Genomic DNA, 13,049 nt, shown 5'->3' with positions numbered 1-13,049 from the left:
TGATCCTTTCTCTGGCCTCGCACTTAGATAAGAAAATCCTATGGTCACTCTAAATCACAGAATCTCAAATCATCAAAACTGAAAATTTGATTTGACTCCCATAGCCACAGTTGGCGCCTACTGGGACGACTGCTTGGTTGGGTTAATGGAATGTGGCCAAGCTCCTTTTTTCCAACAGCCTAGATTCCTCCATCAACCCCTACACCTTGCTAACCAAGACATCTCACCCTGCCATGCTGGAGGGGGTGAAGGGAGACAGGGAGGAGGATGAGGAGGCTGCTTGTCTGCTGCTAGTATCAGATGGCTCGGCTCTCTCTGGGCCTCATAGGTGTTTATTGCCAATTGCTTCTGCCCTGTGCACTCTCATGGGTTCCACACTGATTGGCACTCCCATTAGGGTCCTTCTGCTGAAACTGCCCATATAGAAGCTGTGCCCTCTCTAAGCTATTGGCCCCTCCTCCCTTCCTTCTTGGCTGCTGCTCCCAGTGGTCTATATCATAACCTCTTTAGGCTAAAATCTCCTTGCCTGAAAAGTCCACCTTCTTAGGCAAAATCCCCTTTAAAACAATGCCTAGCCAACATCTCGTTTAGGGATTCCATATTTGAGGATTCCTAAAGGGGCATGTGGGAAGTTCCTAATGCTACCCCTGTCTATCCTACTTTACAGGAGGCCACTTCCACTCTCCCAGGGGATGAGTCAGGCTTCGGCTGAGGGACACATGCTCCCTGCATGATCCGATTCAAGCCCCTTTTGCTAGATTTCATGTGACAGACAGGCTCCCCTCTATGCTTTGGTCACTAAGGTCGGAGAAGATAAGTGGATCAGTTACATTTCAATCACTGTCTTCAAAAACTTCCTTCTTCAGTGCCGACTCTTGACCTTTTTATATCTTCCCTGAGGATCAGGTGTCCAAATAGTTCTTGAACACTCTTTGGAAATCCCTGGACTCTGGCTCACACCTCACTCTGTTATCCCATATTCATCATATCTTAATAGCACAGGTGGCCACAGCATCCTGCCAAGACTCATCACCTACAGCTGCCGTGAACTGTTCTTCATTTTAAAGGATCATCCCTATTTACCCCACAACAGCCCATCTCAAACAAGTTTTCAAAATCTAGTTGTTGGAAGTCCTAGGCAGAGCAATCAGGCAAAAGAAAGAAGGCATCCAAATAGGAAAAGAAGAAGACAAGCTATCTCTCTTCACTAGTGATATGATTTTATACAGAGAAACCCTTAAGACTCTGCCAAACGACTACTAACTGATAGACCATTTTAGTAAGGTTTCAGGATACAAAACCAGTGTACAAAAATCAGTAACATATCTCTACATCAATAATGTCCAGGCTAAGAGTCAAATCAGGAGCACAATCCCATGTGCAATAGCCACAAAGGAAATGAAACACCTAGGAATACAGCTAACCAAGGAGGTGAAAGATCTGTACTAGGAGAACTTCAAAATACCACTGGAAAAAATCATAGATGACACAAATAAATGGAAAAACATTCCATGCTCATGGGTTGGAAGAGTCAATATTGTTAAAATGGCCATACTGCCCAAAGAAATTTACACTACTCCTATCGAACTACGAATGTCATTCTTCACAGAATTAGAGAAAACTCTTCTAAAATTTATATAGAACCAAAAAAGAGCCCAAATAGCCAAAGCAATCCTAAGGAAAAAGAAGAAAGCCAAAGACATCGCTCTACCCAGCTTCAAGTTGGGTATAGCCTTCAGTATAAGGGTATAGTAACCAAATCATCATGGTACTGGCACAAAAACAGACATGTGGACCAATGGAACAGAATAGAAAACTCAGAAATAAAGCTGCACACTTGCAACCGTCTGATCTTTGACAAAGCCAACTGAAGTAAGCAATGGGGAAGGACTCCCTATTCAATGAATGATGCTGGGATTTCTGGCTAGCCATATGCAGAAGAATGAAACTGGGTCTTTAACTCTCACCATATACAAAAACTAACTCAAGATGGGGTGGAGATTTAAATGTAAGATATCAAACTATAAAAATCCTAGAAGAAAACGTAGGAAGTACCCTTCTCAGCATTGGTCTTGGCAAAGAATTTTTGGCTAAGTCCCCAAAAGCAATTGCAACAACAACAAAAAAATCGACAAGTGGGTCCTAATTAAACTAAACAGCTTCTGCACAGCAAAAGAAACTATCAACAGATTAAACAGACAGCCTGCAGAATGGGAGAAATTATTTGCAAACTATGCATCTGACAAAAATCTAATACCCAGAATCTATAAGGAACATAAACAAATCAACAAATCAAAAAACAACCCATTAAAAAGTGAGCAAAGGACATAAACAGACACTACTCAAAAGAAGACATATCTGTGGCCAAAAAACATATAACAAAATTGCTCACCATAACTAATCATCAGAGAAATGCAAATCAAAACCACAATGAGATACCATCTCACGCTAGTCAGAATGGTTATTATTAAAAAGTCAAAAAACAACAGATGTTGGCGAGGCTGTGGGAAAAAGAGAATGCTTGTAAACTATTGATAGGAATGCAAGTTAGGTCAGCCACTATGGAAAGCAGTTTGGAGATTTCTCAAAGAACTTGAAACAGAGCTACTATCATTATACCCAAAAAACACATGCACTCATATGTTCATCACTGCACCGTTCACAACAGCAAAGATATGGAATCAACCTAGGTGCCCATCAATGGTAGACTGGATAAAGAATCTATGGTACACATATACCATGGAATACTACACAGCCATAAATGAATGAAATCATGTCCTTTACAGAAACATGGATAGAGCTAGAGGCCATAATCGTAAGTGAATTAATGCAGGAACAGAAAACTAAATACCACATGTTCTTGCTTACAAATGGGAGCTAAATGTTGGACACACATGGACATAAACTCGGGAATAACAGATACTGCAGACTACCGGAGAGGGAAAGGAGGTGGGCTGTGGGTTGGAAAACTGCATATTAGGTACTATGCTCACTAGCTGGGTACAACACACCCATGTAACAAATCTGCACATGTACCCTCTATACCTAAAATAAAAATTGAATTAAAAATAAGAATTTAAAAATTTAAAAAAATAAAAGCAGCAACAAGGAGTACTCAAAATCTTTCTTTACATGTAATTTATCTCTGTTCTATTAAGTACATGCTCTATTAATATTTTTGAATTTAATTGAAACAGAAAAGCCATATAATCAACATATATATTCGAACAGCATCAAAAGAGTAATCATTAACTTCATATGAACTTTCTATTCAAGCACAGGAGGAACTGCTTGTCTGCATGTCAGCAAAATTTGATGTCACCCTTCTGTTTAGTCTGATGAGGTGTCATGAAGGAACAGACCTCAAGCAACTCTTTCTTATCACATCTGTTGACCTTTCCATAGTCTTTGTTTTTCATGCCTCTCTCTTTTTAGCATCTAACTGTTTTCCTTCCCTCCCTTGACACTTCTTCCTCCGTTGGCTTGCACTATGCTCCCTTTATCTTTGTCCTACTTCACTTGCCAGCCTTTCTCTGGCTCCTTTCTCCTCCCACTCCTTTCTTATATTCATTCCCCACCTTCAGTTTTATATTCTCTTTCACTTTGCAAATTAACTCACGCAGTCTTGCAGCCACAGCTGCAGCTCCATTCTGATGCTTTCAGAATCTCTGCCTCTTCCCCTGCAAGAACTATTGCCACAATAATTCAGTCTTACAAGCCCCCCCAAAACTCTATGGCTTAAAACAACAATCCTGTATTATTGCTCGTGTTTCTATGAGAAAGCAAGGCAGTCTGCTGGTCATGGCTGGGTTTGGCTGGCCAGTTCTTCTACATTGGGCTGGAGCTCACTTAAGTGGCCAGTGGTCAGCTAGCTATCAGCTGGTCTAGGATGGCCTCAGCTGGGAAGACTGGCTCTCTTCTATGTGTCTCATCTTCCCATACACCAGCCCAGACAGCCCAAGCATATTCTGATGTGGAAGCACTTTTCCATTTTAAGCCTCTGGTTACATCAAGTTTGTGACTGTCCCATTGGCCAAAGTAAGTCATAAGGCCAAGCTCAGGGTCAGAGTGGGATGAGACCACAGTTACAAAGGGCAAAGGGAAAGATTACAAGGAGGTCCGAAAAACTGAGGCTCTTAATGCAGTCAGCTATCACAGTTCCATTGCTTTCCATTCCTGCTACCCACATCCTTAGTTAAGGAGCTTGATACTCCATAGCTGACGTACTACAACCTCTGATCCCCCAGGCTCTAGTCCTAATAAAGCCTCACCCATCCATTTATCCATTAATTCATTCATCAAAAAGTTTCTGCATATCAAATACAGTGATAGATACTGGAGATACAGTAATGAACAAAAATAGCCAAGACCTCTGCTCTCAAGAGTCAATAGATTAATAAAATAATCATATAAATATTTAATTCTTAGAATTATATAAGTCAAAAGAATTATAGGAGGCCAGGCGCAGTGGCTCATGCCTGTAATCCCAGCAATTTGGGAGGTCGAGGCGGGTGGATAGCTTGAGGTCAGGAGTTCGAGACCAGCCTGGCCAACATGGTGAAACCCTGTCTCCACTAAAAATACAAAAAATTAGCTGGGTGTAGTGGCACATGCCTGTAATCCCCGCTACTTGGGAGGCTGAGGCAGGAGAATCACTTGAACCCGGGAAGTGAAGGTTACAGTGAGCCAAGATCGCACCACTACACTCCAGACTGGGTGACAGAGCAAGGCTCCATCTCAAAAAAAGAAAAAAAAAGAATTATAGGATTACAGGAAAGCAATGTTGCTATGATCCTTGGAGCATACTACACACTAATTATAAAGAAGGATAAAAATCATGATCCCAAGCAGGGTGTGGGGGGACAGACCCAAATATAAACTCTAATAGATAAGGAAATGGAGGAAGGACTCTTAGAGTTAGGTTTTGAGGAGAAGATAAAGCTGAATACACACATACATACATATGTTTATGTATACACATATACACATGTGTGTGTGTGTATACACACATAAATAGGTATGACCATAGCCAATTATAGAGGGGTAGATAGAAAAGAGGTCCATCAATTATGGAAATGTGATTTAACAGTAGCAGAAATTGGCAAGTGAGACCAATCAAAAGGACAATGATGGGATTCTTTGTTTAAAGACAAAAGCACCACAGGAATAGGTTAAAGATCACCTGCAAAATTTGACAGTGCATGCTCCATGAACTTCTGTTCATTGATAATTGATAATAATACTAATGCAGACATAAGAAATAAAATTTCCAAGTAGCTCAGAATTTCTTTAAGAGTCCCAGGTGATTTCTGAAACCCCCTAATGTCTGTTCAACATCAACTCCGAGTCTGAGTAAGGTCTGGAGGCTCAGTTCACACACCGTGCAGTCCACGTGGGCAAAAGACCATATCCTTGAGACTCCATTGTCATTAGAAAGTTAGAGAATTATAATATGAGCAATGCTAAAATGTGAAAAAGGATAGGGAGACCAACTAAGAGTAATATTCCACAATAATCAAAGGCCTTTACAGCTCTGATGTGTCTGTCATACAAATATCATTGCCCTCTGACTATGGAAACCAGAAGAATACTCTTCCTTTTCACTCCCAGTAATGCTTTAGTTCTGCTAATGTTTGCTAATTCTCCAAATTATCTTATCCTAGAAGGTTTAGTATCTCAGATATAAGCCTTGTGTGTGAAATAGTATCTTCAATTAATATATATTTGATTTCATATGTGTGTATATACATACATATACACACACAAACATGCACACACATCTTATACTTGTTAGTGGGAATGAAAAATGGTACAACTGCTATGGACAACAATGTGAAGGTTCCCCAAAAATTAAAAATAAAACTACTATATGATCCAGGAATCCCACTTCTGGGTATTTATTCGAAAGAATTGAAATCAGGATCTCAAAGAGGTATTTCTTTTTTTTTTTTTCTTTTTTTTTTTTTTTTTTTTTGAAACGGAGTCTCGCTGTGTCTCCCAGGCTGGAGTGCAGTGGCGTGATCTCGGCTCACTGCAAGCTCCGCCTCCCGGGTTCACGCCATTCTCCCGCCTCAGCCTCCCGAGTAGCTGAGACTACAGGCGCCCGCCACCACGCCCGGCAATTTTTTTGTATTTTTAGTAGAGACGGGGTTTCACCGTGTTAGCCAGGATAGTCTCGATCTCCTGACCTCGTGATCCACCCGCCTCGGCCTCCCAAAGTGCTGGGATTACAGGCTTGAGCCACCGCGCCCGGCCTCAAAGAGGTATTTCTTTATACTCCCACATTCATCGCAGCACTATTCACAATAGGCAAAGTGCGGAAAAAACCTAAATGTCCATTGGCAGATGAGTGGATACAGAAAATATGGTTATATGCATATAGTGGAATTATTCAGCCTTAAAAAACGAGGAAGTATAGCCATATGCAACAACATAGATGGACCCGGAGAACATTATGCTAAGTGAAATAAGCCAGCCACAGAATAATAAATACCGCATGATATTACTTAATATGAGGTATCTAAAATAGTCAAACTCATGGAATTAGAAAGTAGAACAGAAGTTACCAGGAGAGGAGGGAGAAATCTGAAATTGCTCAATTGGCATAGTTTTAATTAGGCGTGATGACTAAGTTCTAGAGATGTGATGTGTGGCATAATGCCTATATAAAAGTGTTTTTAACAATACTGTATTGTACACCTGAAAATTTGTTAAGAGGATATATCTCATGTTAAATATTCCTACCAAAATAAATAAATACATATATGGTGTACATTATATATAATACATACATGTGTAATATCATATATAATATATAATACGTATACATACATCCACATATATTTCAAGAGCCAGTAATGGCTTTCTGTGATGGATCATTCACAACCAGCCCCAAATGCTTGAAAGATCATATCCTGGTAGTTGTAGTTACGTTAATGTGGGGGTACAAGGTGATTTCTTCCTTCTACTTTGAATAAACTAAAAACTTGAGAAAGAGATGAAATCAGAACCGGAACGTAGACAAGATCATTCTTCCTGCTGTCCTTGCAAACATCCAGCCAGTTTCTGTACTGGCAAGAGGAAGAAAAGGGAATTTAGAGAGGAGAAAATTAAAATGCACACCACACAATTTTAAGTACAATATTTTGTTTCTCAGTTGAGTGGATATTTTTATTTGATTTGGACATTTTGAGGATCTGAAATAATTTTAGCCTGGATCTGTAGAGCTGAATATTACTTTTTCAAAAGAGCATTTAATTCAAAAATTAAGGGGTGAATACTAAAGATCTCTGTAGCATCAACTACAGAGGGTATTTTCAACTCGATCCTACTGGGTCCTCTCAGGGCCCTAAAGTCATGCCTTTATAATCCCTGGCAAGTGCAAATATTAAAATTCACATATTGGATGTTTCCATATTGAAATATCAACCACAGATCTCTTTCTTATTCCATTCAAAACCACTTTGCATAGTCCAGTTACTGATCCTCACAGCATCCCAGTGAAAAAGGCAGTATTATGCTTTAGTTTCTAAATAGTCATGTGAAAGTTTGGTAATTTGCCTACCCCAGGGAAAAGAAGCAGCATTTCAATAAGAGTCCAAAGTTCCTGAATCCAGATGCTTTGATCAGACTTGGGACATTAACCATTATTTGCCACATAAACCGAAGTATTGAATTGCACACTATCTAACCAATATGAATTCTGGCTTCTCTAACTCCAAGTAATTTTAGTTTCCTCATTTCCCTTTGCTTTCCCTGCCTGGATCTCAGGCTATAATTAGCCTCAGGTTGGAGGAACTGGCTGGAAAGTTCAGTACCAACTCGGAATGTTTTCCATCATTTGACCAAACCTCGAATGCTGAACATTTCTAACATTCAAAGAGGGTTTGTTTAAGTTTTCCAGTTTTACCCTCCTGGTTTCAAATGCCACCAGAAGCAGAAGGGCCAAAACTCTGTAAGGAGAAGCTATTTTAAACAAGCTTTCTGGCCCAGAGCAGCCTGAAAGGACCCAGATGCATCTGAGAGAAGTAGCCAAACCCCTGGGTGCCTGCGCAAATGGAGCCTCTGGAACCTGGGAGGCTTGGCTCTTCCAAGGAAGCACAATTCAAGAGTGGGCCCCTTCTTTTGCAGCAAAGCAGGGCATGACCTCGGCAAGGCAGTGGCTGGAGAGTGGGGCCAGGCAACCCTCGGGGAGGGGGACAGCCCATGGCAGGACTGCAAGGCCACCTGCGATGCTGCCTGCCACGTGGACACGTGCTGGGTGTCTGGAAGAACTCACAGGATGAATGTGTTTCCACACTGCAGACTAGGTGAAAACTGAGAGTCTGGTGCCCCCGGAGGAAAAAGCCCTCTGTTTATATACACATGGCCACCAGCTAGGCAGATGGAGCACACAGGGAGCCTCCCTACATTGTGTGTCAAACCTCAGACTGTAAACTTGACCCAAACACGGCACTTGAGATGAGAGGTCCGAGTGACAATCCAAGAAAATGCTACCTTAGAGGACATGAGCCTTGCCTCTTGTGGGTTTCTGCTGTCTAGAAACATTCAGGGCTTACAAAATTATGTCAGAGCAACCAAGTAGAAAAGTTTCAGAAAGCTCAAAGGAAGAAAAAGACATCTCAAAGAACATAAACACTTACCATGTTATTATTTCTTTACTAAATTCCAATAGATGCAAGGCTTTCCTCAGCAGTGCTTCTCAAACTTTAATGGGTATAGGAATCACCCGAGGAACTGTAAAAATACAGATTCTCATTCAGTAGGCCTGGGATACAGCCCACGATGCAGAGTCCCAAGAAGCTCCGGGGTGCCATCGACACTGCTAACCCACAGTCCGCTGGTAGAGGAGGAAGCCGTTGAAACTCTTTCCTTTGAAATAATTCTCACTAGCTGCTCTTCATATCATTACATAACATTCAAGTGACAGGTTGGTTTCAATGTCTGCCTTTTTTCTTTCTTTTGTCCTTTTGGAATCGTATTTCCCCAACAATACATCTACATCTAGGAAAGGTTAAGAAGTAAATACTGAGGCCGGGCGCGGTGGCTCACGCCTGCAATCCCAGCACTTTGGGAGGCTGAGGCGGGCAGATCACAAAGTCAGGAGATCGAGACCATCCTGGCTAACACGGTGAAACTCTCTCTCTACTGAAAATACAAAAAATTAGCCGGGCGTGGTGGTGAGCACCTGTAGTCCCAGCTACTCGGGAGGCTGAGGCAGGAGAATGGCGTGAACCCAGGAGGTGGAGCTTGCAGTGAGCCGAGATCGCACCACTGCACTTTAGTCTGGGCGACAGAGCAAGACTCTGCCTCAAAAAAAAAAAAAAAAAAAAGAAGTAAATACTGAAACTCTTGCTTGACTGTAAAATAAAGTCTTGGGTAGCTTAAATTTGAATTGTACCTTTATCTAAAGAAGTGAGAGGCTTGTGTGGAAGAGAGATGTGTCCTGTGTGGGCACCATCAGGAGTGTCCAGGAAAGAACATCTGTAACAGCTGGGCCTCTAGGACTCCCTAGCTATCTCAAACCGTTGGATTTGCCAAAAGTAGGTTATAGTCATCCCATGAAGCTTCGATGTCTACGTCCCAATTTAAAAATCATCCCTGACCTCATTGTCATCATAGCATGGAAGTTTCTGGCTAGGACTTCTGTTAGAAAACAGATTTAGAAAATAAGGAAAATCCACGCTACAGAGAAAAAAATTCAGTAGCATTGTCCTCCTGGGATTTTAGACTCCATCCAATTTGGGTGGTCCATCTCTGCCTCCATTTTCTGGCCATAGAATCTACTTTATAATAGACACGTGGAGTTCAGAGACAGCGTGCGGCAATCATGTAATGAAAATCCCTAACAGAGGGGACTTTAATTGGATTGGACTGCACACGGAAGTCTATACATTAATTACAGGGTTATGCAGCAGAACATCTTTCAACCCTTGCTGGTATTTTCACAGGGCCATTAAAAAAGACACCTGAGCATTTTCTGCCCACCCCACCCCCCCACCCATGGTGGCATTTAGAAGCTACAGCCAATCTAAGCGAGAATGAAAACTGTCATCCGATTCCTTGGCAAAGCCACAGTCCACTGCAGCCACTTGGGTACAATTCCCAAGCCAGAAGCCCAGGGTCTGAGTCACTTGCAGGAACTAGGACAGAGGGTGTGGGTCAATACACAAACTTAGAGAATCCTAACCAGTTCTAGTGAAGACAGGATGAAGCATTTTTCCAGGCGGTTCATTGATGACAAACGTGCCCTTTTGTCTTGGGCTCCTAGGGAAGTGGTAAGGCCAAGTTCACCAGCAGCTGGCTGAGGCTTTACTTATTGTCATGACCTGGAGGGTGCCCAGAAAAGCTCCAACTGTTGCCTCACCAAGCAGCGAAGTTATGCTGCGGCTGCCGTGGCTGTTAACCCCGCCCGGGGAAGGCCGTGCTGGGCCAGTGTGCAGGCCTTTGTATTCTGCCCCCTGGTGCCCCGTTGAAACCTCAGCCCCGAAAATGACAGCATGTAGTGAGGCTTCAACCAGCCCCAGCCTTGGAGTGTCTTTACACTCTAACCTGTCCTACGAAGACCCCACTGGAAGATGTGGATATCTGGCTAGAGCTAGGCCCAAAGAGAAAAGTTGAGAATTCGGGCCGTTCACTGCCACATCCAAGCCCTCCTCCCAAGCATCTGCACGCCTAAGGCTGAAAGCATCTGGGGAGTTTCTAATATTAAATCTCCCAAGGATATTCTGCACAGCCCCTTGAATTGCTAAGTCATTATGAAGTGTGTGTCGACTCTGCAGTGGCAGCTGCACGTTACAACCGTCAGCTCTTAGGTCCCTTCCAGGGAATATTAAGTGTGGGAGAGAAAAATGAACCTGGTTTGGGGTTCAACTCAGGCTTGACTTTATTAGGGAGGGTAACAACACAGGCCCATTATGTTCATTATGTTCACAAGGGATTTGCACTGAGAAGCAATATGAAACACGCATCACATTTAAAGATTCATGAGCCTCATAAAGGACATGTAGCATTATTATTCTTTTTTAGATGTTAGCAAAGTGTCAACATGTGGCCAGCTAACTTCTCACAAGTGTAAGAGAAAGCGGTCTGTTGAGTTTCAATTCCTGCTTTAGTCAAAACAGGAGTAAGTAAAAATTGTGCCTGTTCCTTTTGAAAGGCTTCTGCCATGGAAGCTGCTATCATTGTGTGTCTTTGTGTGTGTGAGATTAAGTGGATGAGGGAAAACCGAGGGAGTGTTGTGGGAGTTCGGCTTTTCTGAAGTCCTGTGCTGGCTACTGCAGCTTAGAATCCAGGACTGGCATTTACAACCCATCATCACACAGGTTCTCTTGACCCTGTGTGTCAAAATTTCACGTGCACAGAGTGCTATGGCGGATGTAGGCAGAGCAGAGCAGAATGAATAAGGTGGTTAATTAGGAAAGTAAGTCTTTCTTCATCTTGGAACTACAAAACAAAATGACGTTTTATTTGTCAGCAAGTAAAGCCAGTGGGGCCTGAAAATGAACTATGTGTGGCCACAGTGGTTTGCCCACTTACAAAATTATCCCATTTTTAGCATCTTCAAACAGGCATGTCTTTCTAAGGTAGAGGACGCGCTATATAATATTCATTAGTCAGCCCCAGGAGAAGCCTCTTCTCCTGGTTCCCCTTCTATTGTGAGATCCTCATGTGCACAAAGTGAAGTTTTACCTACAGGTGTAAATTAGCCTATTCATTTGAATTGAACTAGAGAAAGGCAATGCAGGGAGCCTTCCCAAGTGACAACACAAATAAACAGCTGCAGATAACCACTGCTTTGTCCCAAATACAGAAATTCTCTTTGCTTTGTTTTCCCTTAGCTTCCTAATTTGCGTGTGTGTGTGTGTGTTAAGAGTGTACTATGATTTTATCTCTTTACTGAAAGAGATACATACTAAAGTTGTCCATTTAGGGGGAATAAAACCCCATAATTTTAGTGTCATTAAAATAGTCTTTTAATTTCAAAAGTAAAATTCTTTTCCTTTCCCGGGCTTTAAAATACCTGCGAGTTGCCAGCCCGTTGTAGGGGTCAGACTCTCACAAAAATATTTCTTTTTATTTATTTTTCCCTTTTATAGTTTCACTTATGCCATGATAGACTTTACCAAGCACTTAACTCTCCCGGAGCTGATGCCTAGCATTTTAAATGATGGGATCCACATCCTGTCGGAGCAGCGGCTTGATGCCAGCGTTGAATTACTATTGAATAAGCAGCAATGAAATCTTTATCAAAATAATCAGTAGTTCCAAAAACCACAAATAACAACAGGAGCCGAGTTGTACTAAATCAGCAAAGACCATTGAGATATAATAAGTGACTGAGTCACTTTTTTCTACATCCCCCCTCTTGCAAAGTCTACTCGGCTATTTTCTTGCACAGCCTGGGGGAGGGCAGGTGGAGGGAAGGAAGGGCATTGCTCAGAAAGGAAAAAAAAAAATTGACATCACTGAAGTCACGTGATCGGCAAGAACCAATTGAGATGGGCTGTGGAAAGGGGAACAGTTAAATTTGTAATTTGGGTTGTGTGAAAACTTCTTTGGGCCTCATAAACAACCACAGAACCACAAGTTGGGTAGCCTGGCAGTGTCAGAAGTCTGAACCCAGCACAGTGGTCAGCAGGCAGGACGAATCACACTGAATGCAAACCACAGGGTTTCGCAGCGTGGTAAGCATCACCAACCCACAGCCAAGGCGGCGCTGGCTTTTTTTTTTTTTTTTTTAATCTTTAACAATTTGAATATTTGTTTTTACAAAGGTGCATTTTTTAATAGGGCTTGGGGAGTCCCAGAGGTATCCAGCAGGGGGGAAAAGAAAGAGAAATGTAGGGCTAGAAGGGTGAGGGTGAAACAGTGACCTGTCTTGGTTTTCGCTCCGAAGGTAAAAGAAATCATTGAGTCCCCCGCCTTCAGAAGAGGGTGCATTTTCAGGAGGAAGCGATGGCTTCAGACAGCATATTTGAGTCATTTCCTTCATACCCACAGTGCTTCATGAGAGGTGAGTACATGCTGGTCTTGTAATACCTCCTTTT

General features: G+C 42.2%; 1 protein-coding gene across 22 annotated transcripts in view; it reads left to right on the top strand.

Moving 5' to 3' along the window:
* Window positions 1-13,049, top strand: part of LOC105472675 (RUNX family transcription factor 1) — a 1,100,727-nt gene that overhangs the window by 826,260 nt on the left and 261,418 nt on the right. For 21 of the 22 annotated variants that reach the window (XM_071095679.1, XM_071095683.1, XM_071095678.1 and 18 more), the window contains one exon: window positions 12,899-13,015. In XM_071095679.1, coding sequence (XP_070951780.1) covers window positions 12,958-13,015 — 58 coding nt within the window. In that variant the 5' untranslated portion in view covers window positions 12,899-12,957. Of the gene's footprint in view, window positions 1-12,528; window positions 12,687-12,898; window positions 13,016-13,049 lie in introns of those variants that run through there. The other variant, XM_011726136.3, reaches the window with a different exon arrangement.

This window comes from Macaca nemestrina, chromosome 4 (genome assembly GCF_043159975.1).
Source record: "Macaca nemestrina isolate mMacNem1 chromosome 4, mMacNem.hap1, whole genome shotgun sequence".
Taxonomy (NCBI): domain Eukaryota; kingdom Metazoa; phylum Chordata; class Mammalia; order Primates; family Cercopithecidae; genus Macaca; species Macaca nemestrina.
Note: the sequence above shows the minus strand (reverse complement) of the source record. Positions and strands in the feature narration are given on the sequence as shown.